Consider the following 27,494-nt stretch of genomic DNA (forward strand, 5'->3'; position numbering starts at 1 on the left):
TCTGCAGGCGGTAATTGAAAACTCTTTTCCATAATTTTCGAAAAGTGTCATACTGAGCATTCAGCTGGACTGTGACGGCGTTTGGGGGGATACACTGTTGCTGATGTTGGATTATATTGTCGCCAGTGGGGATTTAGCTAGCCATTGACAGGATACCACAGCTAGTTTTTTTTCTCCAAATCGCTCGGGATATGGACAATATGTACAGTGGTGAAAATGAATTTATAAAAAACTGTGGTTGTCCTACGAAGCCAGCCACAGCTCGCACAGGTAAATGCTGTGGGACGGTGAGTCGGTGGGGTAGGGGGTAGTGGAATCTGACATACCACGGCAATGTGAAAACTAACTAAATAAATATATAAAAGTACTTACCTTGCGCTCGCCGCATCACTGAAATCTGAGATGCGGCGAGCGCAAGGTAAGTGCTTTTATTTATTTATTTAGTTTGTATTCACATTGCCGTCGTATGTCCGATTCCACAACCCTACCTCCCGCCACTCCCCACCTCACCACCCCACAGCATTTACCTGCGCGAGCCACGGCTGAAAGCACAAGAAGGTATGCGGTGGAATGGTGGGGCCATTTTCTATCTATATGCCCTAACATGTGATTCATGAAGGAGGATGCTCTGAATATCCCAGCATGAACCCAGCGCCTGGATCTCCTTGTAGGTGATTAGCCGCGCTTTGCAAATTAGAGTTGATTAATTGATTGATTGAATACTGTATTGCTTCAAGACATTTGCAAGTGACATCCTGTTGGGCTCTGGGTAATGTTGAGCTTGTTTATTTTCTTGCTTATAGAATTTTTTAAAACAATGAAAAAAGTAAAAAAAAAAAAAAAGAATACAAAGCCTCAGATGATAAGTGCCATCAAGTGCATCTCTAGCTATCTACCACTTCTCTGCATCACGGTCATGTGTAAGCAACCCACCATACTGAAGCACATGCCAGGAGCATTTTTCTGACCTTTGCATATGACACTGTAAGTAAGTAAAAGTAATTCCTATTTCTAAAGCGTGAATATTTCACCCCGTAAGGTTTCAAGGCACTAGGGGCTGTTAGGGAGATTAAGTGAGCTATTGCCCAGAGTCACATGGTGCTGAGCTGAGCTGCCGCTGGCGATCGAACCGTGAGCCCCTGCGCTCCAGAGTCAGCCACTCTTGCCGCTGCGCTACACCTCTTCATGAAGGCTTAAATTGTTGCATTACAAATACAGTGCAAACAATACAATACAAACCCAGTTTGTGAAATGTGGTTAATGGGAGAAATGTGTATGAAATTTGGGTTACCACATATTTTTGCCAATCTGAGACTCTTACTACAGGTTAGCATTGGAGTCCTAAACAGTTATGGTAAGATTGTACATACTGTGCCGCATGTTATTACATATTACTCTTTGGCAAACATTATGTCGCAATACCATGTCTGAACATTATTTCTATCTCTTATGTTATTACCCAAGAATTTAGTGCAATATTCTAAACTAATTATTGAAACTTATGGACTAGTAATAAACACAACTTGCACCAATGTAAGGGCTCGCCCCTAATAGTCAACTGCAAATTGTAATATTTCCAGCCTAGACCCTTATCACAATGTTTAGGCTGCGTGGAAAAATAATTTGACATATTACTACTATTTTTTTACTGTAGCAGTATAAATTGAGTAAATAAGTAAACCTGATAGAAATGGAAATTGCTTGCGCCAGAGGATTTTTATTGCTGTTACCTCATTGGTCTGGAGTACATCATATATTGTGATCAGGGCAAACTACTAGCCACGCTTCTGGTGCAAGCATTTTTAGTAACATTGTAGTTTTAGATCAGGCTTAGGGCTCCACCTATTGGTAGGACCAAATTACTACAAAAGTCCTGAAAAGTACTTGTGTTCTGTGTGTGGAACATTCTAGGAGAAAAAATGCAATTTTGCCTGAAGAACTAAAAATACGTGCACCAATCAGGCCACATAAATACCACTTAAGTATCGAGGCACGGGTTCCGACGCTGAACACGGAGTGGATAAATAGAGACGAGGGGACACCAGCCTCACGTACAGCATGTTTATTTCTCAGTGCACTATATGACAAGTCATTAGTTGGCTGTGGGTGCTTGACAACAAACCCCACACCAATTCACGCACAAGCTGAATACAAAACATTTTCGATATGGCAGAAAAATCCCCATGAAATACAGAGGAAATGATTAAATGCATTACTTAAGTATAAAACAATAGTCAAATACACAGACCGCGCAGTAACCGCTTATCAAAAGCGAACTGCTCTATTCAATTATTTAGACCAACATGTGTGGTTATTAAATTAACAACAAGTAAGGCACACACAGGTTCATGGCAAGGGATAACCCAGTATGGTAAATAATAGAAGTGGACATTTGTCACATGCTATACACTAGGATTATAAATAAAGACACATTTGTGTGGATATTCACCAACTTGGAGGACATTCTAGCTGCTTTTGGACACATGTAGCACCATTAGTTAAGCACCAGTAAGGGTCGTTGATTCTATAGTATCAGAACATATAGAATCAATGGAGTCACGTCACATCCTGAAATTGCCCAATTCAAAAAACTTTTTTAAACTTGGCTATTTTAACCCCTGTTTTCCGTTTTTCACTTTACCTGGATGGCGCCACCATGCTGAGAAACCCCCGTGGGGGTGATTCGTTGCGCTATATCAAGTTCATATAACAGAACAACAGAGAAGGCTTTGGATTGGCCACTACAAGCAAGGCAACCTTGATGGCGGGCCGGGCTCTCGGACCCCTGGTGGGAAGATGAGGTCTTGCTGAGGCAAAGTTAATTAGGATCTTGATTTAGTAATTTTGTAGTTTGTAGAACTGGTGTATTTGTGGGCCTTCCTTGGCCTCTGGGCCTTCCTGCTCAGAGAGAAGCCAAAAGTCAAGCAAAGTGGCTTAGCAAGCGCACCAGAGTAGGTGATCTGTAGCCCAAAGAGAAGTACTCAAGCCACTGATGAAAAGGTATCAGGCTACAGAAGACAAGAGTAGAACCAGCTCAGCCACATCCACACTATAAGGGTCACAAAGATTTTTAAACAATCCCCTTGACCAGTAGTGTGGAATTCCAGCAAGAGATCATACACCTATTGTCTTCAGCACCAGCAGTATCCAGGAAATGTGAACTTCTCTGTCCCAACAAATAACAAAAAACAAAAATGTACCCTTTTAAAGGATCAATATCACATGAGGAATATTGGTAGCACCCATTTCTCTTAAAGCGCCTAAACACATTTTGTAGAATTATCAAGGCTGTTATACAACTGGTAGTGAGAGTGCACAATCACCACCCCAAACACAAAAGTTGGATTCTTCTAACACTAATCTTTGCTGAAAGCGAAAGAAGAAATGTTAAACTCTAATAATTAACACTAAGATAGGCACAATTTTTGAACAATTTAACAGGTTTGCTCAAATTCTTCCCAGCCAGAAGCAAAGCCATTAAAGACACTGTGAATGCAGGACAGATTCCACCATTTGTAGATTTTCCCACTTACTGAGCGTCTTTTACACTTAACTCTACCTTTACCTTCAGACCTCTGCCTAGTTTATGATGTGCACCCTCTTTACCTGCGCGACATGGTCTGTGCTCCGTATACCTGCTATCATGGGTAGGCGGCTCACTGCGCCCTTTCGGCGGCAGACACAGGGGCAGCTATTTCCTTAGACTGTATGTTTATCTTGACTTTAGTTTTTATTTCTGTGCATGGAATGGGGGTGGTCATGGGAAGTGCATGGGCTGTGTTTGGTGATGTCAGGGGGCAGTAGATGTGTGTAGTTAGTGTGTCAGAATGCCAGTGGCTTGTCCTATTGTGAAGGCTGAGAGTCATGGCGATGCCATATTTGTTTTGGATTTTGCACTCCCACCCCAGAACAAGAAAATGCTGTTTGTACCCAGATGGCTAAGGCTACTTTACCTGCTTTTTGCCCTTCTTGGATTCTTCACATCCTAGCCAGAGAGTTTGACCGAATGTAGTTTTATGGACCCTTCCCCCAAACCCCCCTCCTTTGTCCCTGCCTACATTCCTGATTGCTAAAATACCCGATTGTGGACTCTCCGCCAGCTTTATCCGGCCAGAGTGGGTATAATCCGCCCAAGGTAAATATGTGACCAGTGGAAAGTTCTGAGGGAATTTCATGTTTTTTTGTATATAAGAGCGGAGTTCTCATTCCTCCTGGCATCGCAACAATCCTTAGTTCCTGTTGGTGTATCTCCTCGCCCCTGAAAGGACCTGGGCTCCCCGATCTTGCCTCAGTCAGTTGTCTCTTGCTAGATAGACCTGACAGGTAAAGGGTTGGCGGGATACAATTAGACCTCTAATAAGGTATTCCACTTCCCAGAGAAGTTTAAGACGGATGGGTCTCTGAGCCCTAAATAGCCGGTTTTTGGAGCATTTGAGAATACTCGTGGACATTTTGAACTAAGCCAGCAGAAGGCCAGCCCAACCATGCTGTGAAGGTGGCGGAGTGGGGTAACCCACCATAGTATGAGATTCCTGCAGGTTTGGGAGGAATAATTTTTGCCAAAAGTGCTACTATCAGTACTGTTGGATCACTATGAACAAAACTGCAGAGCCGGCTGGCTGCCACATCATAGTCGAGTGGGGGTGGCTTCTAAAATACAAAGGGCCTCATTTATAAAAAGTGACGCATCGCTGCGTGAAAACAGCAATGCGTCACTTTTCGTTGCGCCCTCCTTGCGACACCAATGATGCATCATATTTACAGTATGACGCATCATGTCGCAAGGAGTTACATATACGTCAGTATTTCTGACGTATCTGTAGGCGCAAAAATGATGCATCGCTGGAGTGTGTCACAAAAGCGACGCAACTACAGCAAGGTGTCATTCAACATGGGCAAGTTCCATTTCAATGTGCCTGCGTCAGTCTTATGCTGGGTGGAAAGCAAGAGGGGAGGATGGAGCAGAGGGAATCTATTTTATTTGGCGCACTTTTGGAAAGGTGACCTGAACAGTCGCATGCCACATGCAGCAGTGAGCTTTGCCACATAGAAGTTGAAGCTTCTTGGTGTACTCAGTGCTCCGGCTCACTATTGGCATCAGTACAGCAGCGCGTAGAACTGCACCAAAGTAACGAGCAGAAACAAAGTAGAATTCCTTTAAAAACTGGCCCACTTTTCCAAAAACAATAAAGAGAGCATGCAAACAGCCTTACAGCAAGAAAGGAAAAGTAATAAGGCATCTGAAACAGAGAAATCAGGCTCGTCACAGCAAAGGCTTGTGTTCGTTGTCTGTATTTGACAAATCCAAGACCCAATCAGTCTCTTCAGAATCCTGGAGGGAATTTTAAAGAATTTACCATGGAAGCTTCCACTACTCTCTTCATTTTTCTCATGCACCAGGACTGTTCTTGTCTAGAAGAAAAGTTCCTCACTTCGCATCTTAAAGTTGTTCGGAGATTTGGACTGTACCTACCGTAGAAGAACCCTCTCTGCTGGTGAGACCAAGCCTCGTGGCGCTGCTTCTTCTTATTACAAAGAAAGGGGTGCCTGAGACTTGTCAAATGGCATCCAATGGGTAGAAAGCTCTTGTGCACTCTAGATCCTTCCTGCTATCCGCAGAGAATTGTTTTTCTGCCAGTCACCTGTTGGCAAGAGTGTACCTATGTATGCCCTGCATATGCTCAGTACAAAGCATTTTAATGGACATTTTTGGGCATCCTTGAAGCTAGAAATTAATTCTTCTAGCTTTGCTACGGAGACCTATAATTTATTTATTTGTTCATACGGCAATACTTCTCCTAAGGGTGGCATGGTGCTAGGAACATACAGGCAGTATCTACGCCCTAAAACAAACAGAAGAACCACCTACGATAGAACTCTAAATCCAAAAGATTCTCCCCTCCCAAACAGCCAATTGAAAACTGGGATTTTCCAAAGGATGTGAAGGACCTAACAGACCTCTCAGGAGCATGGCGAATAAGATTAGACAGAAGAATTGGGCCACATGTGATATGCCTGATGGACAAAGAAAGGGCTTTAAAATTAAATCTTTGCTTCACTGGAAACCGGTGAAGGCATCAACAGGCTGACTAGACATCGTCTTATGATGTCCACAGACATATTTTGCATCCTTAGCAGATGCACTTTCCTAGTCCATACATGAGAGCACCATTATTCCAATGACTTAAGCATGTTTCTCTGAGGGAATGTAGGGCAGGATCTTCAGTAGTAGAGGCCGGTGTAAGAAACAATGGGACCATGGTTTGTGGCCATCGAAGGATACCTCTTTTGAATAGGACACCCAGCTTTTTGTCTGGGATACGGGAGTGGACATAGGGCCTAGCTACTTTGGTTAGATCCTACTAGACCAACAGGAGTTCACCCCATACTGTCAGCATCTCAGTCTTATCACCATAGTTTATAGCCATCCAATTCTGAATGGAAGTAATGTGACTGACAGAATCTGCAGGCAGATGATCGAATTTCAGCCAAAGCCCAGTATATTCAATGTAGCAAAATGTCATAAATCCGAGCGAACATTTGTACTTCACAGTGGTGGTAGACACACTTTATTAAAATGGGAGAAAGAGCAGAGCCTTGTATGACCACCACATGACAGATCATTTAGCAGAGCAAAAAGGAAGGCGAGACACTGCGGCAATCGCCCACTGTCGAAAGGTCTAAACCATTTCAAGGCTGAGGCTGCCAACCGAGCAGCACTGAGATGGCCAATCACTGTAGCATGTAGATTCACTAGACAGACAACGTCTTACTTCTAGGCGCTGCAGGTGCTCTCTCTCACCCGAACAAAGTTATCCAGACTATGGGGCAAGTGCAGCCTCTAACTCAAACAGATACGCTAAAACTGAACTGCTCATGTCAAATCCAGACTGACGACAACAACACTATTCCGAATTTAAGAAACACTTAAGGAAAAAATCCTTCAATAAGTTGCAAAGTTGAAAGATTCAAGTAACTTTAGTATCTTGGCTTTTAAGGGATGAACAAGAGGATACTGCATGGTGCACACTGACTGAAGACCCTCTGTGCTTTTTTTAACCTTTCCAGAACGGATACATGTGTCCCATACAATTAATTTGAGAAAACAAAGAAAAAAGACAAGGACAACTGCCAAGTGACGGAAACAAACACCTAGCTGTGCGCTGACCCTAGCACGTAACCAATTAGGGAAGACACTATCCCTGAATCAGGACCGCTCAATTGACGGTCAAGAAGGAGGTTATGAAGAAGGTAACAGTGGGTAGAATGGGTGCAACTTCACCACAATATACAGATCAGAGGCACACTGCCCAGTACGGCTAGCAGTCAAATGAGAAAACGCAGAATTCCATTGGCTGATTAGTGGTCACTAGTCATGATGTATCTGCCTTTCTGCCATTCTCGGGGATTGAGAATCCAGCTGACGGGTTTCTGGTTATGGATCTGCAGTGCCTTTCCTAGAAGTGGCTCATGGATGCAAGTCTGTCTGTCGGGAACCATGTGCATGTATGACCATTCCTTCAAGAAAGAAGTAAAAGTACTCATTATGAACAAATTTCTTTTCTACATTCTAAGATACCCTTCTTCCCTCAATCACACTGATGTCCTCTTTGTTTTCAACTTGTTCAGTCCTGACTCCATCCTCCAATTTCTTGACAGTGCCTATTTCTACAGTTTTATTTTAACTTTATGTTGGGCTTTTACTGACTTTTCCCCTCTACTCCCTGAGCCTTGTAAAGCATGTCTTCCCTTCTCTGGGTGCTACCTATATATCTGATATTATTGTTCTCATGGTGCTGATCTCTGTAAATTTGGTAAGCGCTCAGATACCCACAAGAGTTTAGTTTACTATATAAAAAACGATCTAAATAAAAATAAAAACATTCCTCATGCGCCTTCCACTACAGTTTCAGACTGCTTTGTGTATTTCTTGCTAAGGTTGGGCTCCATAATGTGGTTAGTCACAAATTATAAGTTGAAGATCCAAGTCTGAATTATCAAAAAAGGTAAAAATACTTTGGTTTCCAGGGCACAGTAAATAATCTAATAGGCAGTAAAATGTCACGTTGCCCTCCTCCACAGTGGAAATTGACTAATTTTCTATAGCAAGGTATGGTGAGGGCTTGGAAACCAGGTCACAGACGATTGAGAGATTTAAAATGAATAGAAAGTGAATACTGCAAATGCGGAAAATATGTACTTGTGACAGATATCTATAGTCTCTTCCAGAAGCCCCCTCGGCCAATGCAGGAGGAGGTATACATAGCTTGTGAACCGGCATCAACCCCAAGTCTCTCACAATTCCCTCTACTGGAGGATGAGGCTAGCCTCAAACTAATCAAGTCTACGAAATCAGGCTCCCCATTCGACTCAGCACCCCCGCACGCCCTGCTCAAGGTGACTGAGACAATACTCCCGATACTAAGGAGTATCCTCAACAAATCTCTAGAGTCTGGCTCGGTCCCACAATCTTGGAAGCATGCTGTGATAAGACCTATCCTCAAAAAACCCCATCTGGATCCTGAAACTTTCAGCAATTTGCGACCTATCTCGCTTCTTCCCCTTCTTAGCAAAATGTTGGAAAAGCATGTAAACCACATTTTAGTTGACTTCCTTGAAGAGAATAAATTACTCCATCCAACACAGATGGGTTTCCGTGCCCTCCATGGCAGTTAGTGAGGAATTAAAAGCCTTACTAGATAACGGAGGAGCTGCAGCCTTCATCCTGCTGGATCTCAGTGCGGCCTTTGATACCGTCAATCATGCCATACTGAAAGACAGACTGAGGGAGATCGGTATCAGGGACAAAGCTATGGATTGGCTCGGCTCTTTTCTGGACGACTGATCCTTCCAAGTTATGGAAAAGGACTGTCTCTCAGACCCCCGGCCCATAAAATTGGGAGTACCACAGGGATCTTCCCTTAGCCCCACCCTATTTAATATTTATGTAAGACAACTAGCCTCTATAACGCAGGAGTTCGGCATTTCATGTGTGTCGTATGCCGACGACACTCAGCTGATCGTCTCTATGCCAAGCACTCCCAACCAAGACAATCTTCAATTGGGTCCATGTCTGACCAAATTATACCACTGGATGTCCAACAATTACCTTAAATTGAATGGAGAAAAGACCGAACTCATAATTCTGGGGAATAAGCCCATCCCCAGGCCACTGAATAACTGGCCTTGGGAAGTCCACCTACACCCAGACCAGTCGTAAAAAACCTAGGGATCTGGCTGGACAGCTCCCTTGCAATGAACCAACAGGCTATTAAACTGGCTGGCACTTGTTTCGGGCTTTTAAGAATGCTCAGAAAGATACTGGATCTTATCCCAGAGCAGCTAAGGAAAACAGTCTTACAGGCCCTCGTAGTTTCTCGACTGGATTATGGGAATTCTCTTTACCTAGGATCTACCAAGTACGTGATTAAAGGCTGCAGACGGTGCAAAACGCAGCTGTTAGGCTCCTGCTTAAACTTCCAAGGCACACCCCGGTAAGAGAGTCCCTTACACAGCTCCACTGGCTACCAATCAATGCTAGGGTAAAGTTTAAATCCCTATGCATTGCTCACAAGGTCTTGAATAATAAATGCCCGGACAAACTCAAAACCCTGATAACTGTGCACGAGCCCACTAGACTACTTAGGTCTTCCCACCTGCACCTCTTACGTTCCCACAGAATTAAAAAGTCCAGGTGAGGGGTGGGGGGGGGGGGGGAGGCAGATCCTTCACGCATCTGATTTCCAAATTGTGGAACAATCTTCCCCTTTAACTGAGAGTATTACAAAATGAACTGGCCTTCAGAAAGAAGCTGAAGACCTGGCTGTTTCCCCATTCTCACTAAGTGGACCAGTCTCCCGCTGCAGTACTTTTGGTCAGTGTGGGGAAGCCTTCGGGTAGCCAGGCGCTCTATAAACCCCATAATCAATCAATCAATAATCAATGTACTTGGCTAACAGGGTCTGTGATGAAATGCAGTGATGGCACCAACATACAAAATTTAAATACGGTTGGCTATCCTGATTCTCATAGTAGAGAAAATCTGAACATCAGGAATGTTGTCACATCTCTAGAATGAAAGCTACAGCCCGGCATCTGGAGAAAAACACTGGCAAAAGACAGATATTTGTGTCTAGCCGGTGTGGAGGTGAGAGAATATCTAGAATTGAGATGCACCTAATGTGCCGCACAAATTCACAAGTGTACGGTCTTGGTGTTGATTGATATTGCAGAAATGAGTGTAAATACACAAATTCAACATATCTTGTATTAAGTAGTCTACATTTAGTGTTCCAGGTTGTCAATATATAGTTGTGTTATGTTGTGTGGTGAAGTGTTCTGGTGGACAGTGTTCCTAGCCCTTGGAATTCCAAGTGGGAGATCCTGCTCACAATGTTCAGACCCCAATGCACTGCCGAGGACGTGTCATTATGCAGTTCCGAGACTGGGTAAAGTATGATTCTAAAGTCCCTGTCACGCTGGTTAGGAAGACGCTGGTCAGGAATAGGGGCCTATAGCGAGTCAACACAGTGCCAACTGCGATCACAGTCTTTTTTTAGTGATCTATATCTGCCCAACCCTAGAGAGCCACAGAAGAAGGTGGCAAACTGAGAATAGTATGAATAACAATGGGATGATGGCAAGCAATTATTTTAAGAGGCTACCTTAGGGTCAATGGCCACGAAAGAATTCTCACAGGTAATAGGAGTGTTTTCTTCTGCAAATTTTGCATTCAAAGATAAGCATTAAAAGTTGGAATATAGGGAACAAAACCTATTAGCAAGGTGTAGATTTAGGTAATATCAAACATGCTAACTTCATCTTGGACGGGACGCACTCGTACATGGGTGTGGCCATGGAGAAGGAGAAGTCTTTGAGGACGGTACGCTGCAAAGACAGCCCCTGAAAAGCCACCGCCATCAGGTGATGCACCTGCAGGGTGCAGGCAAAGGCATCGGTCAGCTCCTAGGAATGTCCATATGCTCCTGCCCATTGCATCACTTCCTGCGCCGGGTCTCCCGGTTGTCCAGCAGTGAGGAGAAAACGTGGTACGGGTAATGCCTCTGCCAGTGTCCTGCACGCTTGATTTTGGTGCTTGAAGGGATGATAGCGCCCAAGGTTTCCTGCCCCGAGCCTGGTTCAGTGGAAGAAGATGGATCTGGAATAGCAATGTGGAAAAAATTATCTTTATAACCAAAGGAAGCATGAATTGTCTGGACTACCACACTTAATAGAAGAAGACTATCAGAGATACCCAGTGAGAGGGTTAACAAGGACACTAAAGGATACTGAGGAAGTCTTAGGGGTAAAGAGTCTTTGTAGAAAGGGCCACAAGGAAACAGAGAGAAACAAAACAATAGCTTTATTGCAGGCTAATAATTTTAACAATATGATTTATTTGCATTTTCAACACAATAGCATGTTAAGAACAAGTGAGATAGAAAAAAAATCCTGAAAGTTCTAAACAATTTTTAAAAATGTAAAAGTCAAAGTAGAAAACCCCCAAATACGAAGTGCTTATATGCTGCAAAAGTGCAACATAGCCTAATAAAGTGAGCTACACCTATGAATTTTTCTCAAGCAGTTGAGTAAGTTATATTGAAGGTTTCTAAAACTTCTTTACGTATGTGGTCCAGAGGAGGGTGAATTAAGCACACAAGGGAACAGGGGAGGAGAGAACAGAAAAGAAACAAGCATTCGCCAAACCAGTAGGACTGGCTTTGATCTGCTAACACACAGAAACAGCATTTGTGAATGCCTATCAATGCATGTGGGAACTCATATCCATACATAGTTGTATATTAAACCACAGGAGGAAGAACAATAGCTATGAGATAAATGAAGAAAAAACTAGATCATACAGGGCAAAAAAACAACAGAAAAAAAGTATAAATGGGAAGTCAATAGGAGAGATTTAGAAGGGAAAGAACTAAAGGGAAGCCAAATACAAAAACATGCACATGGGTCCTTACTAAAACATTTTTTAAAAGCATGCCGCAGTTATAAAAAAAAAAAAAGGATTGCTTTTGTAGGCAATGAAAGTATGAGATCAATCTCATGTGATGATTCAGTGCCCGCCACTGGAGCAGAAAGATACATTAAGCAGCCATTAGGATGAGGTGAGAGGCGCACATTCCTCTGGGCAGAGCCAAAGCCCCCTATTTATATGCTTTATTGGTAACAAAAGGTCCTGAAGACAGCTATGCTGTTGAGCTAGACCTTAAAAAAGGGGGCTGGGACAAGCATCATAAAGTATGTAATTAGTCGAAATATAACCCAAGAAAATCATTCCACAGACTTTCAAAGATGTCATCAGTACTTCGTTTTTCATAAGCTGGTTTGGATCCATCCATTTGTGTCAGGGAGTCTGTGTTAACATTCCTACCAAGATTAGTGCAGAAGACAGTATCTGGAGCTCACGTATGATTGCTTTGCTTGAGAAGTGGAAAGGTTTGTTTTTTGTGCGTTTTCCCTCAGGGCACTACTAGACACCATACGAGGACTGATGATGTGCGTCACGCTACGATTCACCTATATCTGGCCATAGATAAATGAATATTACTCTAGATTTGGTTCTGCAGTCTTTTTGGTTGCCAACTATTCATTCTAATGTCCAGGAACATGTTGTTGCTTGTCGTATTTGTGCCCAAAATGAATCCTTCCACGCTAAGCTGTCTGGATATCTGCAGCCTCAATCATTGACTACTGAACCTTGTCATTTCTACAGATTTTATGCTTGACTTTCCACCCTCAGAATGAAACCACGTGATAATAGTTGCAGAGGGCACTTTTTCAAGTATAGCTCATTTTTCTCCTCTGTTGAAACTACCATGTCTGAGGAACTGCCTAATGCTCCCTGACATATTTCCAGCTTTCACGGACTGCCTCATGCAATCATCTCTGATCCCGGTTCTGAAAATCTATCATTCTTTTAGTAAGCTTTGCGCAGGGCATTGGAGGCTGAACAAGCTTTATCTCTGGATTACCACTAATGTCTAATGGGAAAAAAAAGCAAACTAATCAGAGTTTAGAGTAATATCTTCAAAGCAAGTGCAATGTAACTCAAGACAATTGGGCTTCTAATTTGGCAAAGGCAGAATTTTCATACAATAACGCAAATCCTAATCCTACTCAAGTTTCATCATTCTTTTGTACGCAAGATTTTTCTCACATCACTCACATGACAACATAAATACGGGGATGAATGAAGATCAAATTCAGTTTCCATTTTACCTTAAGAGAAAGTTTGTCTGTGTTCTCGTTTCCTTCCAATTCATACTTTACCAATCAATCTTTGGCCACTATTGTTTGGTCCTTTTGCGATGACTCATCAATCAATGCTGTTGCTTTCTGGTTGAAATCGCTTTGTACCTGGAAGATTCCTTCTGCTTTTTCATTCTGATATGGGACAAGGAAATCCGAGTCTCTGAAGGTTTGAAGTTGGATTTAATATCTGATCCAATTGAAGGACTATCCTTCTAGTGAGCTTTCTTAGGAGATGCTTCTTCTTATCATATCGCTGTTCTAGTTCACTGTTTCGCCCAAATGAACCCTGATAAATGCAGAACTTGATGAGCGCGACACAGTGTTACATTCATACAGGTTCTAGTGTAGACCACAGTATCCAGAAATCATCTGAGAACACATGTCTTCGCATGGCTTCAGGCGGTGAAGACGTTTTTCATACATTCCTCTCAGCATGTGGCCCTTTGAACCAATGATGGGCATTCTCGTCACCTAGATCTTTCCTGTGATTTTGCACCTGCGGTGACCAGGAGGTGTTTCCTGCAAGTCAGGTGAGGTGCGAAAGACAGAAGCAGGACTCCAGAGCTCTGTGAGGGGTGGAGGATGTCAAAATAGAGCTTCTTCTCAAGATTGAACAAATAACATTTGGTCTTGGGAAGGCGTGGAAGTCCATTGAAGTATGTAAGAGTATCCCAATCCAAGGGGTAGCAGAGTCTCTCTCTATAACATCTCTCAACAATCTATGCACACCTAGGACTCACAAAACATAGGTACTAGGATATATAGGACCAACAATCACACTATATTCCAAAAATAAACCTTGACCTGTCGCCCTGGAGGGCATAGCCTAAAGAGGAGGTACATCTGTTTCCAAGGACAGAGGCGATTACTTGTTGCAAGGATTGGCACCTGCTCTTGAGTCACACAGGACATTGTAGAACTGCCCTGAAACAAGGCATGCAGACAGAGACAGGATACTGCCCGCGGCCTCCTTTGCCATCCATGATGTATGGTGTCCTCCCTCAGACCTCTTCAGGGCAAAGGCCTCCACAGCTGTCAGGCCTATCTCGAATACCATGGTCCGGGACTGTCCGCTGACATGCCTTTCATGCATATTACTCAATAGATGGAAAGACAGCTTGTTTTTCTAAACATGAAGTCGTAAAAAAGCAAAGGCAAAAGAAAGCTGCAAACAATGGCCAAGAGGGAGGTAAGTGCTGAATCTTTCCACTCGTTCAACCATGCTCTCATTATAGTTTCTGTAGTACTTCAAGCCGCTTTGGGTCTTGTTTATTTTTACACCTGAAAACTGTTATTTGCAGTTGGACATTTATTGTACAGATATCCTGAGGGGAGCACAAAATTACTCTCTCATGTGATAATCAGAGCGAGGCAATCCTTCTAAGGAGGGGGTATTGAGAAGGGAGGTGAAGCAAGGGCAGGAGCTGGTTCAATTTGCTCATCTGAAAAGGAAGCGGGCGTGCCATTTCACACGCTGTGAGAGGCAGGGCCTGGCTGCCCAATTATTCCATGAGGGATTTCCCCGCCCCCCTGCGGTGGGGACCAGGACCACTGGAGTCCGGTCAGAAGGGTGTTCAGGGCTTTATGTGGGCCGGGTCCCTCCAGGTTTCAGATCCTGTGAAACCTGGAGGGACCAGTCAGTGGCAATTTAGGCCAATTTTAGCATATATGTTTAAGCCACACCATTAATTATATAGACCCGCATCTTTTGCGTACCTCTACTCTTTCCATCCCACATAAAGCCCTGGGGGTGTTACCAGCATTTCTGTACTTCTTCAGACAGTTACAGTAGGCGCACGCAGTGAGGGGACAAAGTGATGTTGGTAGGCAGATAGGAGACAAAGAGAGGAGCATGGCTGATTTAAACATTTTTGCCAGGGCTACTTATGGTTTCCTGTTTGGCAGGAATAACAGAGAGCCAAAGGGCCATTGAGTGGTTAGCACAGAGCGAGACAAACTCCATGTCCCAACCATAATTAAGTAATTTATTACCCCATGCCGTACACCAGCGTAATTTAGCACCACTCACCATGGATTCCAATCATATGCTCCAAAATTAATACTCTTTCTGCCAAGATCTTCAAAGCCTCCCTCAGCTGCTGAACTCCTTCTCCCTGAAAATAAAAACATGCTTACACCTTAATGTTTACATATCACCACTCAGGACTCCTTCAGACATATTGCCTTGCATCCCGTCTTCAGGTGGCAATGTGTGGTCTGTGTTGATCCTCGGTCGACCCAGCGATGGGTCCAACCCATGCAAGTCCACTGAACATCCTAGACCAGTGGTTCTTAACCTTTTGACTTCTGTGGACCCCCACTTAATCATTACTTAAATCCAGGGACCCCTTGTTCATCATTATTGGAATCCAGTGACCTCCTTTGAGTCATTATTATAATTCTGGGATCCCGGCCTAAGCCATTTGGAAGATTTAAACAACAAACAAAACTACAGAAACAAGCATTCATCAAACACATACACACAATGAAATATTAAATTTATTTCACAATCAAATATAAAAAATAAAATTTAAATTAACATTTACATTTTAATGGAAAGGTTGGAGCTTTTCTAAATTCAATTGAGGTCACCCATTGTCCATACTATATTCTCTGCAATGCACTTGCACTGCTTCCACGAATTAATCTGAGCTTCCAGTTTCAAATTCATTCACATTTACAGAACGTTTTACAATTTTCAATCTTACTTCTGTATTGATATACACTTTATTGATCTGTTAATATTCTTTAATTTTCTAAGCAGTCGTGAACCCCCTGAGTAAGCATCGCAGACTCCCAGAGTTCCCTGGATCACAGGTTAAAAACTGCTGACCTAGACTAAAGGGCTTCTTCACGCCGCAGACTTGGGGGGGTATCACCTGTGGCTTGGGTCTATAAACTGGGAAGAGGACATTTCACAATTGGTATAGTTCTCATTTCCAGGGTATAACGGTATAATACCCCACAGTTGCACTATCCCAGGATCAGCGTAGAGCCAGGTTGTCTTCATGCAAGTCACAAGAACTTATAGTGCAAGAAGGAAGTGCTGCCCACTACCCAAATTTGTTTATGAACCACAATACATGCACATGTGCTAAATGTAATATTTCCCATGCCCTGGTGGCCATCCACAGCCCTGTTGAAGCATTTAGTTCCTGTCCATCTTTACTCTGACCCAGAGCTGCTGCCTATGGAAGAAGTCTACAAATCTTACCTCTGTCCCTTTCTCTCCGTCTTCACCTTTCATGCCAGGTTCACCCTGTGGACATGAAGCATTCAGCTTTACTACCGAGAAGATACTCTTTTTATTTATTTTTATAATCATGTTTTATTGAGCAAAAATCTTATTCAAAAGACTCAAGAGAAATTGAGGACATTAAGCACTGAATGGTACAAATATGACATGTACAGTAATTCGATAAAAAACATAGTGTATAGGGAAAGGTTCAGCCAATCAGCTTCATTGTCAAATTGTAACAAATACCACAAAAGTAATCTTTCAGCGCTTGCTCAAAAATAATCTTTGAAATTAAATTAGGCATCAGTTCTTTCTAATAGTTTCTACAGGTCCTGGCAATGAATTCGCCCAGGCCTTCAATGAGTAACTGAAGTCTTTGTCAAATGCACCCGAAGGTCTCTTGCCGCTGAGACTAAAACGCCTGAGGTTAAAAGTGACACAAACCCGGTCATTCAACAGGATAAAAAGAGCGTCGGGAACAGAGACTAACACAACGGCAGACCTTAGGGCACACTCTGTGGTTGTAGATATGAGGCGGGGAGACACGGAGCCCAGGCCAGTGGCAGGTAGCCAGGAGGAAACAAGCATCGGCAAGGCAATAGACCAGGCTCTACTGTGGCAACAACCACTAGCACACTCCTGCTGAAATGCCATGTAATCACTCATAAAGACCATTTCTAAGCTTGGTAGTGGTAATAATGTTGGTGGTATTGGTAGTGGTGGTGTGGTATTGGGGGCATAACACTGGTGACATTGCTAGTATCACTACTACTGGTGGTGGTATCAGTGGAGGTGCAATATGAGTGATATCATTGGTTGTGAAATAGATTGTAGTGTAGCCTTGGTGGTACTGTGGAATTGATGCCATTGGTGGTGTTATTCGTCCTGGTAGTAATGGTATCGGTGGTATTGTTGGTGGCGTTAGTGATACCAGTTCTGATGGTGGTAGAATTGGTGCTGTGGGTATTGATAGTGTGATATTTGTGGTGGCTGTTTTGGGGATGCTATCAGTGGTGGTGGTATCAGTGGGCGGGGAACAACCTTTACAACGCAACTTTTACAACGCACTACCTTTACAACGCATTTTTTACAACGCATAATCCATTACAACGCATGACATTACAACGCATGACACTACAACGCATTTTTAAAAACTACCTTTACAACGCATTCCATTACAACGCATACTACCATTACAGCGCATACCATTACAACGCATAATATTACACTACACTATCCAACACTTACCCTACTGTTGCACCCCCTGGAGTTAGAATAGTAATTTTTACCCCTATACTATCCAACACTTACCCTACTGATGCACCCCCTGGAGTTAGAATAGTAATTTTTACCCCTATACTATCCAACACTTACCCTACTGTTGCACCCCCTGGAGTTAGAATAGTAATTTTTACCCCTATACTATCCAACACTTACCCTACTGATGCACCCCCTGGAGTTAGAATAGTAATTTTTACCCCTATACTATCCAACACTTACCCTACTGATGCACCCCCTGGAGTTAGAATAGTAATTTTTACCCCTATACTATCCAACACTTACCCTACTGATGCACCCCCTGGAGTTAGAATAGTAATTTTTACCCCTATACTATCCAACACTTACCCTACTGATGCACCCCCTGGAGTTAGAATAGTAATTTTTACCCCTATACTATCCAACACTTACCCTACTGATGCACCCCCTGGAGTTAGAATAGTAATTTTTACCCCTATACTATCCAACACTTACCCTACTGATGCACCCCCTGGAGTTAGAATAGTAATTTTTACCCCTATACTATCCAACACTTACCCTACTGATGCACCCCCTGGAGTTAGAATAGTAATTTTTACCCCTATACTATCCAACACTTACCCTAATGATGCACCCCCTGGAGTTAGAATAGTAATTTTTACCCCTATACTATCCAACACTTACCCTACTGATGCACCCCCTGGAGTTAGAATAGTAATTTTTACCCCTATACTATCCAACACTTACCCTACTGTTGCACCCCCTGGAGTTAGAATAGTAATTTTTACCCCTATACTATCCAACACTTACCCTACTGTTGCACCCCCTGGAGTTAGAATAGTAATTTTTACCCCTATACTATCTAATACTTACCTTAAATGTAATTTAATATAATGCGTTGTAATGGTATGCGTTGTAAAGGTAGTATGCGTTGTAATGGCAATGCGTTGTAAAGGTATTTTTTAAAAATGCGTTGTAGTGTCATGCGTTGTAATGTCATGCGTTGTAATGGATTATGCGTTGTAAAAAATGTGTTGTAAGTGCATGCGTTGTAAAAGTGTGCGTTGTAACGTCATACATCCATCAGTGGGCATAAGGTATTGGTGGTTATTTTGTTAGTGCTAGGGTTACTGGTATAATAGTGGTGGTTGTTTTGTAAGTCTTGGTGATGGGCATTGATAGTATTAGTGGTGATATTTGATGTGGTGGTATTATTAGTGGTACTAGTGGTGATTTATGAGTGATAGTATTAATAGTGATATTAGTAGTATTGATGGTGGTGGTCATTGGTGGTCATATCGGTGGACGTATTGGTATTGCTGTTGGTGCTTGTGTGGTATTCATATTGTTGGTGTTGTGGTATTGGTTGTTATTGGTGTGTTATTGCGGCTGGTGGTGTTGGTGGCAATCATGTGTTGGAGATGGTGGTATTGATAGAGGTGATATTAGAGGTGGTGGTATTGAGCCCTATTCATGGTTTTATTAGTGGTGGTCGTCTTAGTGGCAGTATTGCTAGTGTTGTTAGTGGTTAGGAACTGACATTGTGGTGATGGTATTGGAAGTGGTAGTGTGGGTATTGTATGTGGCGATATTAGTGGTGGTGGCATTGGTGATAGCCTGGTATTGAAGGTGGTGGTGTGTTAGAAGTGAATGAAGATGGTATTATTAGTGACGGCACTGTTTGTGTTACTGCTGGTATTGTGGTAGTGGCATTGGAATTGATGCAGTTTTTGTGACACTGGGGTTAATGATGGTGGTGGTGATATTGTTATATTTGTATTGCTGTTTTTGACTGTGTTCGTATTGCTGGTGGTGGTGCTAGTGGTGGTATTGGAGGGATTAGTGGTATTGGTGTGTCATACGGTTCCCACTAAAACATGAAACTAAAATTGAGAACCAAAGTGGGCGGCTTCATCACAGGTGGTGGATTGATGGTAGCGGTAGTCCATAGGGTCAGTGGTAGCCAGAAGGAGCACTGGTGTAGGTAGTTGTATTGGCTGCTGAGATAAATATTTGAATATGACAAAAGGTTTTATTGTTGTGTGTGCTTTTAGATGTGAAAAAGTCTATTGTGTATGTCTGCGCAAATAATCTGTATGCATCAGAATGACACACTAAGGAGCCAATAGCAACAGGTGAGACAGAAATACTCCATCGGGTGGATTCAAAAGTCACACTCTGTATAGTTTAAAGAACTGGTAACAAAATTTACTAAGCAGATAAAGCAGTCTTTATCAAACCTTAAAGGAGATGAAAATAGGCTCTACCTCCACATCGCGTGGTCCCAGCAATGTGGCGAGAAGCAGTATGGGCAAAACGACAAAGACTGTCGAGTTAACATTTAGATCAAGTCTATTAAAATCCCAGTGCACAAGGTATATTGTTTTAAAAAGTGTAGAATGGCTATTCGGAGCCAATGGAGCTCTGGCCACAACTGTGAGACGTGATCCGCATCGGAAGGCTGTACAGAACGCACATCCAGATCTGGTACTCATAGTAGTTTGAGAGTAACTCGATCGCGCAAGTCTACATAGCAGACCCACATATCATCTAATTTATACCCTATCTCGGTGATCAAATGTATATGCATTATCTTGATCAACAAGAGAGGGCTACTTGTCAAGCAGAAAACCAAGGTGTTTGTTTCTACTATAGACACAGAGACAGGAGACATTCCTACGTTGGCCGACCAAAGAGAGAAGTTCCAAGTCTTGAGGGTCTGATGCAAACTTTAAAGGACTCGGGGGGATAGTACCCCTTATTCCACTTGCTTGATCGACTAATTAACCACTAGTCATACACATACAATATTGTACACAAAGAATACATTATTGTAAAGTAAAAGAACAAATATAGGCTGTTCTAGGCATATGTATGTATTTACTAAAACATCGTTTTCAAAGGTGTAGCTTAGTGGGAGCTGAGTGTGTAAATCTCAAATTCACCACAGACAAATGGTGGGTGGTTCGAGGGTGTGATGGCCAAGGGTACAGCCCCCATGAGGGAACAAAACCTCTGGGTTCGGCTTTCTGACTTATCTTTTAGTCAATAAATATTTTTCGAACTTTTGCTGTCAGATGAATTGCTGAGCCCCAAATTTGTTTCGGATTTTGTTGGTGGGGTGACTCAAACCTTCCAGAGAGGGTCTTACTGTGTTACACCTGATCAGCCCAGTAAGGGTCTGGATTTAAAACATTGTCCAGGGTTGCTATCAGCTCACAGGGTAGCTCTGCAATATTAAGCATACAGTTACCAGGAGGGGCGCTGTGTTCTTTTGACCCGCTGTCCCACATCATACCTCCCAAGAAAACAGAAGAGAGCCGTTGTTCTTCACATTGCACTCCTCCAACCAATAATATATTGGCATAGTGTGCTCAATTCTCAAAGCCAAATTTATTATCAAAATGTGTACCTCTCAATTACCCACCAAAGGATCCCTGGCATTTAGTACTGCATAATTGGACATCACATCTTCATACAATTATGCAGCAGTAAACCATGTGAAAAGAGTGGGAAGATCAACCAAGAACTGCCTTGAGAATTTGTGAATTCCCGCCAACTAGTGAGTGAACATTCTCAGACTCCTGCCTGACACTTTCCCACCTTGGAAATTGTCAGAGATTTGGTCCAGCAAAGTCCTGGAGTAAATAGCAGGGTGGAAAGAGGAGAGAAACAGTGGCACCTCCTCCGCTAAGGCGGAGGAGCATCGCCTCACTGCCATCAAGCAGCATAAGAAAGGGAGGAAAACATAATAACATTATGTTATTATCAGTTTATTCTGTCCTCCTGCTACGGCAGCTTGCGTGAGTGGGTGGGGCAGGGCTGCAGAGTAGGGAAGGAGTGGTAGAACACTCCTAAGTACGCAATACCTGTTTGGCCGGCACTATCGGGCCACCAAAAACAATCATGCGCACTTTCCGTATTCTCCATGCAGGATGCATTGCAGCCTGCATGGAGAACATAACCACCCCTACAGCCCATGCATTGCAGCGTTGTGATTGGCTGTAGGGAGAGTGGGAGCCCTGGTGCTTCCTGTTTCTCCCAGGAAGAGGACACAGGAGAGGCGGCGGGTGGGGAAAAGAAACCTCAACTGCAAAGCGACCTTTCCTAATGAGAAAATTTACTGTTTTTACAATCTGCATTTTTGAAATAGTAAAATCCAAAAATGTTGCATGGCATTACCAGTAAATGGTACCTGGTGCAGCTTTTTAAGCCTACTACTTCCAATGTTTTTGAATTACAAAAAATAGAAAATCTGAACCTAATCATAGTAATCCTTTTAAGTGTTCAGATTTGCTACTTTCTTTGTACATTAGCCACTACATGATAATCCAAAAAATGAACTAGTTAAAACAGTCTCTTAGAGAAATGAGGATAGGAAAAACAACAAAAACATAGCGGACCCAGCTCAGACCCCTAGACCTAACTACCAAGCCAAGCACACATTTATGGGGGATGGAGGGTGTAGTGTCCTCCCCAGTTGGGGTTCCCGCTAATAATTACACCACACATGGAGCTTGGTATTACACGTCTTTATTCGTCTGCGTGTAACCGCGAACTCAACATTCTAAACTATCATTCACTTGACTGCGCTCTAACTCTTACGTCACTGTTCTACGGAGTCCTTCAGGAGTCAAAAGGGTTCCGTCATTGTTAACTCACACAACACTACAGAGGGGGTGTCACCACAAACACCCTCCTGAAGCTACACCCCTGATAGTTTCCTTGACAGAGCCTCTACCTTTTATCTGAGTACCTCCTAGATGAGTGAACACTGATCCTCAGAATTCACTAATTTGATTCAACATCTTCTGGGGTGCAGCCAGTAAAGCACCTATGCCATTTTCTGACCCTATTTTACCTTCTCATTAAAACATGCTCATGCAGTACCGTGGACAATGCAAAACTCTGAGTGAACATTTGGAGCCACTGCTGCACCATAGTTTCAGTTACATCCTCTCAGGGCCATCAGATGCTGCTAAAGTCAAAACCATAACCTGCCAGCATGATATGCAGGATATTTCATGTAAATTCCTTGTGTAGATGCTAGCACAGAACGGCTGAGATTGCCATAGCACGCTTCTTAACCCTTTTTAAGAGTTATGCCAACTAGTTTGTGATAAGAAAATGATGTCAAGCTCACATGACGCCTGTGCAACTGTCATCGTTCTTCCTTCACAGAAGAGCCCACTGAAAAAATACACATTAGAACTATTTCACATGCACAAGGAGGATTTGGGGAACATTGTGCAATACTGACAATTTGGTGGGTTTGATGTTTGGACCATAATATGTACTTTATGACTTTTGTAATTCCATTACTGTTTAAAAGTTTGCTAATTTCATTACATGAGAAGCGCTTTTATTTTTTCCCTTTCTATTTTCTTTCTCCCCTCCCCCTTATCCTGTTTTCTACACAAAATTGCAAATATTTCCTTCTTCTATCTGATTATTATTCAAATGTTTTAAGTACATTGTTATTATATTGTGAACCTGTTTGTTATTTCCCCTTTTCCTACTTTATAAACTTTACTTTTTAAAACTTACAAAAAAAAATGTTTGGATCATGCTAAAAAAAAGCCAGAAACGTGAAAATTCAAGTAACGTCTGCAAAGTTAATTGCATTTGAAAATGCAACTTCCAAATGTTCTTCACTGGAATAAAAAAACTTATCTGCAGAGGTGCTAAAAATAGTCCTTAATTTGTTTACAAAAAGAAACAAGTGTTGGTTTCAAAGATTTGATTAGGAATTGTATCGATCTTCCTAATCTGGCACCACCCACTTCCATCTATAGCACTGTCTCACTTCCTGTGTGGTTGACTCCCCACCTATGCTGCTTGAGAGACCCACACCTCTAAGGGATCCAGTTGGGGAAGCCAGAAAGGGAGAATAACAAGTTCTTTAATTTTTAGGTTAGAGTCTTGATTCTTGTTCCACTAGTTCACACCGAACAGATTAAGGCCCTGTTTTATATTCTGACAGATGGCCCGTTCCTGCAGCCAGGGTGATGGAGTAAAGTACTCTGTTGCTCTGATGAAGGGGCCGACCGTCAGATTTATAAACGACGGCTAAGTTATTTATTAAGCAACTTGCTTACAAATGGTCATCCAATGGACCTATCTGAGAGGCGATGGGAGTTAACATAAAAATCAGTCAAATTTAAGTTAAAGTGCAACCAATTTAGCTACACAATGAAGACCAGGAATCAGTAGGTAGGGTTAAGAAGGTTTATTATTCAATCTCTTAAAACCATGCTATGGAAATAAAAAAACAGGTATTCCCTACCTGCAAAAGAAATTTAGGTGGACTAATATAAGGCAAATAAGCATTCAGTCACAGCAATACAAAAGATCAAAAGCAATATCTGCTGCTCAGAATAGAGTCACAAGTTTTGTTATCTATGCATGGATAGATCTAAATCACCTACAGTAGAGTTCCAGCTAAAACGATGGTTGTTAGAAATGGGCGTTTCTAGTTGGCAAGGGCTTGCAACCTTTGTCCAAGTAGGGACCCTTCTTCCTAGTCAGGATAAGGGAGTTACATTCCTAAAATAACCCCTGCTCACCCCCTTGGTAGCTTGGCACGAGCTGTCAGGCTTATCTTAGAGGCAGTGTGTAAAGCATTTGCACATAACCGACAGTAATACAGTGTAAGTACTACAAAAGGACACCACACCAGTTTAGAGAAATAGCCAATATTTTTATATACAAGACCAAAAACGATAAGAGTCCACAATACAGTACTTAAAAATTTACAGTTATCAAAATACGCTTTAAAAACAGTTCCTTGATGTCGATAGCTCCGTCCGGGGCTATCATGGCGTCGTGAGCAAACAAATCCAAACAGTTCAGGATGGTTGCGGCGTTGCGGACCAGCTACGGTGTCGGGAAGACCCGCAAACAGTACCTGTTAGAGATGCAGGGCACCGAGACCTTGAAGTCACTCGCGTTGCAGGTCGAGCTCCTTTCTGTTGGGATCAGGAGCGCTGGCTTCGGCAGGCGTCGGGTGCTACAGTGCGAAGTGCAGCGGTGCGGCTTGCGGTGCCCTCAGGTCGCGGTGCGCGCAGCGGCTTGGTGGCGGCGTCAGATGGCGTTGTCGGTGAGACCAGGGTCACAGTGCGAGGTGAAGGCGGTGCTCGTCACAGTGCTGGTAGGTCACGGTGCAAGCAGCGGCGGCGTCGATGCTGAAGAGCTGTCATCGGCTGACGAACGGTAGTCGATGATGCCGATGTCGGTAGGCCAAGGCTGCGGTGTGGGATGAGGGCAGTGCATCATGTAACTTTACGAGCGGTGCCCTTGAACCACGGTGCAAGCAGCGGCGTCGATCTCGGCGTGGAGCGGCGGCGTCGGGGAGCCCAAGGCATCGTTGTGAAGCGAGGCGGTGCAGAGTGTGGTCCCCATAGGTCACGGTGCAAGCACCGGCTCGGTGGCAGCGTCAGCAAGCATCGCCGGTGAGACCAGGGTCGCGGTGCGGCATTGCGGCGGTGCTCTCTGTGGTGCCCAGGCTTCAGCGCGAAGCGAGGCAAATGGAGTTCGGTGCCCACAGGTCGCGGTGTGAGCGGCGGCTCGTGGCAGCGTCAGCAGGTGTCGTCGGTGAGACCAAGGTTGCGGTGTGGCATTACGGCGGTGCCCTCTGCGGTACCTTCCGGACACAGAGTCGGCAGCGGCGTCATAGACGCCATCGAGTTGCTTTTCTTCTGTTGCAGCAAAAAACACACAGTGCCCAGTGCTGACGGCAGAAGAGCTTGGAGTCTTTGCTGTTCCTGAGACTTCTTGAACAGGGGGGCAAGCTGTACCTCAAGCCCTTGGAGAAACTCACAAAAGTAAATTGCAGAAAGTTCAGTCCAGTCCTTTCACTGCCCAAGACAGAAGCAGCCACTGTAGGCCAACACAGCAAAGCACACAGCAAAGCGGTAGTCCCTCCTCACAGCTTCTCCAGCTCTTCTTCTTGGCAGTCTTCTTGATCCAAAAGAGTTCTTAAGTACCGGGGTATGGGCCCCAGTATTTGTATCCAAAAATCCTATGATCCTCTAGGCAGAGGGTGTCTGTGCCCAGCCAGAACTAGTTCTGCCTTCTCTGGTGTGACATACCGGCAGGGGGTGGAGACGGCAATGTCAGAGACAGAGCAGGCCCTTTGATGTGCAAGTAAATCTCCTCCCTCTTCCCCCATCGCAGCCCAGGTCTATTCAGCCCTTTCCTGACCTACCTAGACTATCGGGAGCCACCCTTGCTTCCTAGCCTTCTGTCGTCCAAAACCCAAACTGGCAATCCACATTCCAGCAGAGGCACACGGGATGAGTGAGCAAGAAAATACCTACTTCCTAAAAGTGGTATTTTCAAACACAGAATGTAAAAATCACCTTTACTAAAAGATGCATCGATAGATTATGAGTTCAGGCCTACTAAACTTTATTTTCCCACCTAGCTCCCAGTGCCAGTTATGTTTGTAAGATGTTATAAACAAACTTCCCATTCTGTCCTATGGGGAACAGTTAGCCTTGCAATAGTGAAAAACGAAATGTGCTGTAATTCACTATCAGAACATGCCACACACACCAGGGCATGTCCTACCTTTCACACACACTTCACCCTGCTCACAGGGCTACTTTGGGCCTACCTTAGGGGTGCCTGAAATGTAAGAAAAGGGAAGGTTAGGGTCCGGCCAGTGTGTGCATGGGCCAAGTCGACACAACAGTTACAAACTGTGCGCAGACTCTGCAATGGCAGATCTGAGGTACCTTTTCCGGGCTACATACGTGGGTGGCACAATCCGTGCTGCAGGCCCACGCGTAGCATTTGATTCCCAGGCCCTGGCACACTCAGTGCACTTTACTAGGGGCTGACAAGAAAATCAAACAGCCAATCATGGAAACACCAATCCATAACATACTTTACCACAGGAGCACTTGCACTTTCCCACTGATCAGTAGTGCGAAAAGTGCGCAGAAACACTACGCCAGCAAAAACAGTCAAAACCGGGAGGGCAGAAAGCAAAAACTCAGGGGAAACACGCCAAAAGATGCCAAGTCTAACAATGGTTCTAAAAATCTAAAGCATCTCTAAATCAGAAATTTCCATTAAAGAAATGAAACAAGGAAAATATAGGTAGGGAAGGTGTCAACATTTCAGAAGCTCAGTCAAAGGTCTTCTAAGGGTTAGGAAATAAGTGTTAGCCAAAGCCACTCTCAGCAAATATTCAAAGTAGGCATAGAGGTCTAAATCTCTCAAGTGTTCCAAGCATTCAGGGGGAAGTCTCTGTAGGAATGTCAAAAAGGTCTGGAAAGCATCTGTCAAGATCAAAAAGGACATCTGCGTCTCTAAGGGATGGACACTAAATTATAACACACAAAATCTTTTAGGTAACACCTCCTTTGTAGACATCATCACCAGGGATCTATTGTATTGTATAGTCCATTTCTCAGGTTGCAGACTGCAACAATTTCTAAATATCCCACACCAAACATAGGAACTTCTCATACACAGGTTAGATCTCAAAAATTGCTGAAAAGGCCATTCAGTTGATTCTCTGGTTTCCCACATTATTTCATCAAGATCTTCTCCTCAGACTCTCTCCTCTAGCTCTAGTACAGTAATATATATATTCTACAACTAACAATACATGTGAATACCTGCCAGAAATGTCATGTTAGCAGAAAATGAAAAACAGTATTTATGCAGTATGGTGAAACACAGCAAGGTGAAATACAGGCCAAGTTTAACTTGGTGCACATTT

General features: G+C 43.4%; 1 protein-coding gene across 1 annotated transcript in view; it reads right to left on the minus strand.

Annotated features, from left to right (window-relative positions):
* Nucleotides 1-2,047: 2,047 nt before the first annotated feature.
* Nucleotides 2,048-27,494, minus strand: part of COL26A1 (collagen type XXVI alpha 1 chain) — a 779,433-nt gene continuing 753,986 nt past the window's right edge. The window contains exons 13-15 of the mRNA XM_085649850.1: nucleotides 16,481-16,525; nucleotides 15,296-15,380; nucleotides 2,048-11,158 (exon numbers count right to left, since the gene is read on the minus strand). Coding sequence (XP_085505976.1) covers nucleotides 10,998-11,158; nucleotides 15,296-15,380; nucleotides 16,481-16,525 — 291 coding nt within the window. The 3' untranslated portion in view covers nucleotides 2,048-10,997. The remainder of the gene's footprint in view (nucleotides 11,159-15,295; nucleotides 15,381-16,480; nucleotides 16,526-27,494) is intronic.

Source organism: Triturus cristatus, chromosome 3_2, assembly GCF_964204655.1.
Source record: "Triturus cristatus chromosome 3_2, aTriCri1.1, whole genome shotgun sequence".
Taxonomy (NCBI): domain Eukaryota; kingdom Metazoa; phylum Chordata; class Amphibia; order Caudata; family Salamandridae; genus Triturus; species Triturus cristatus.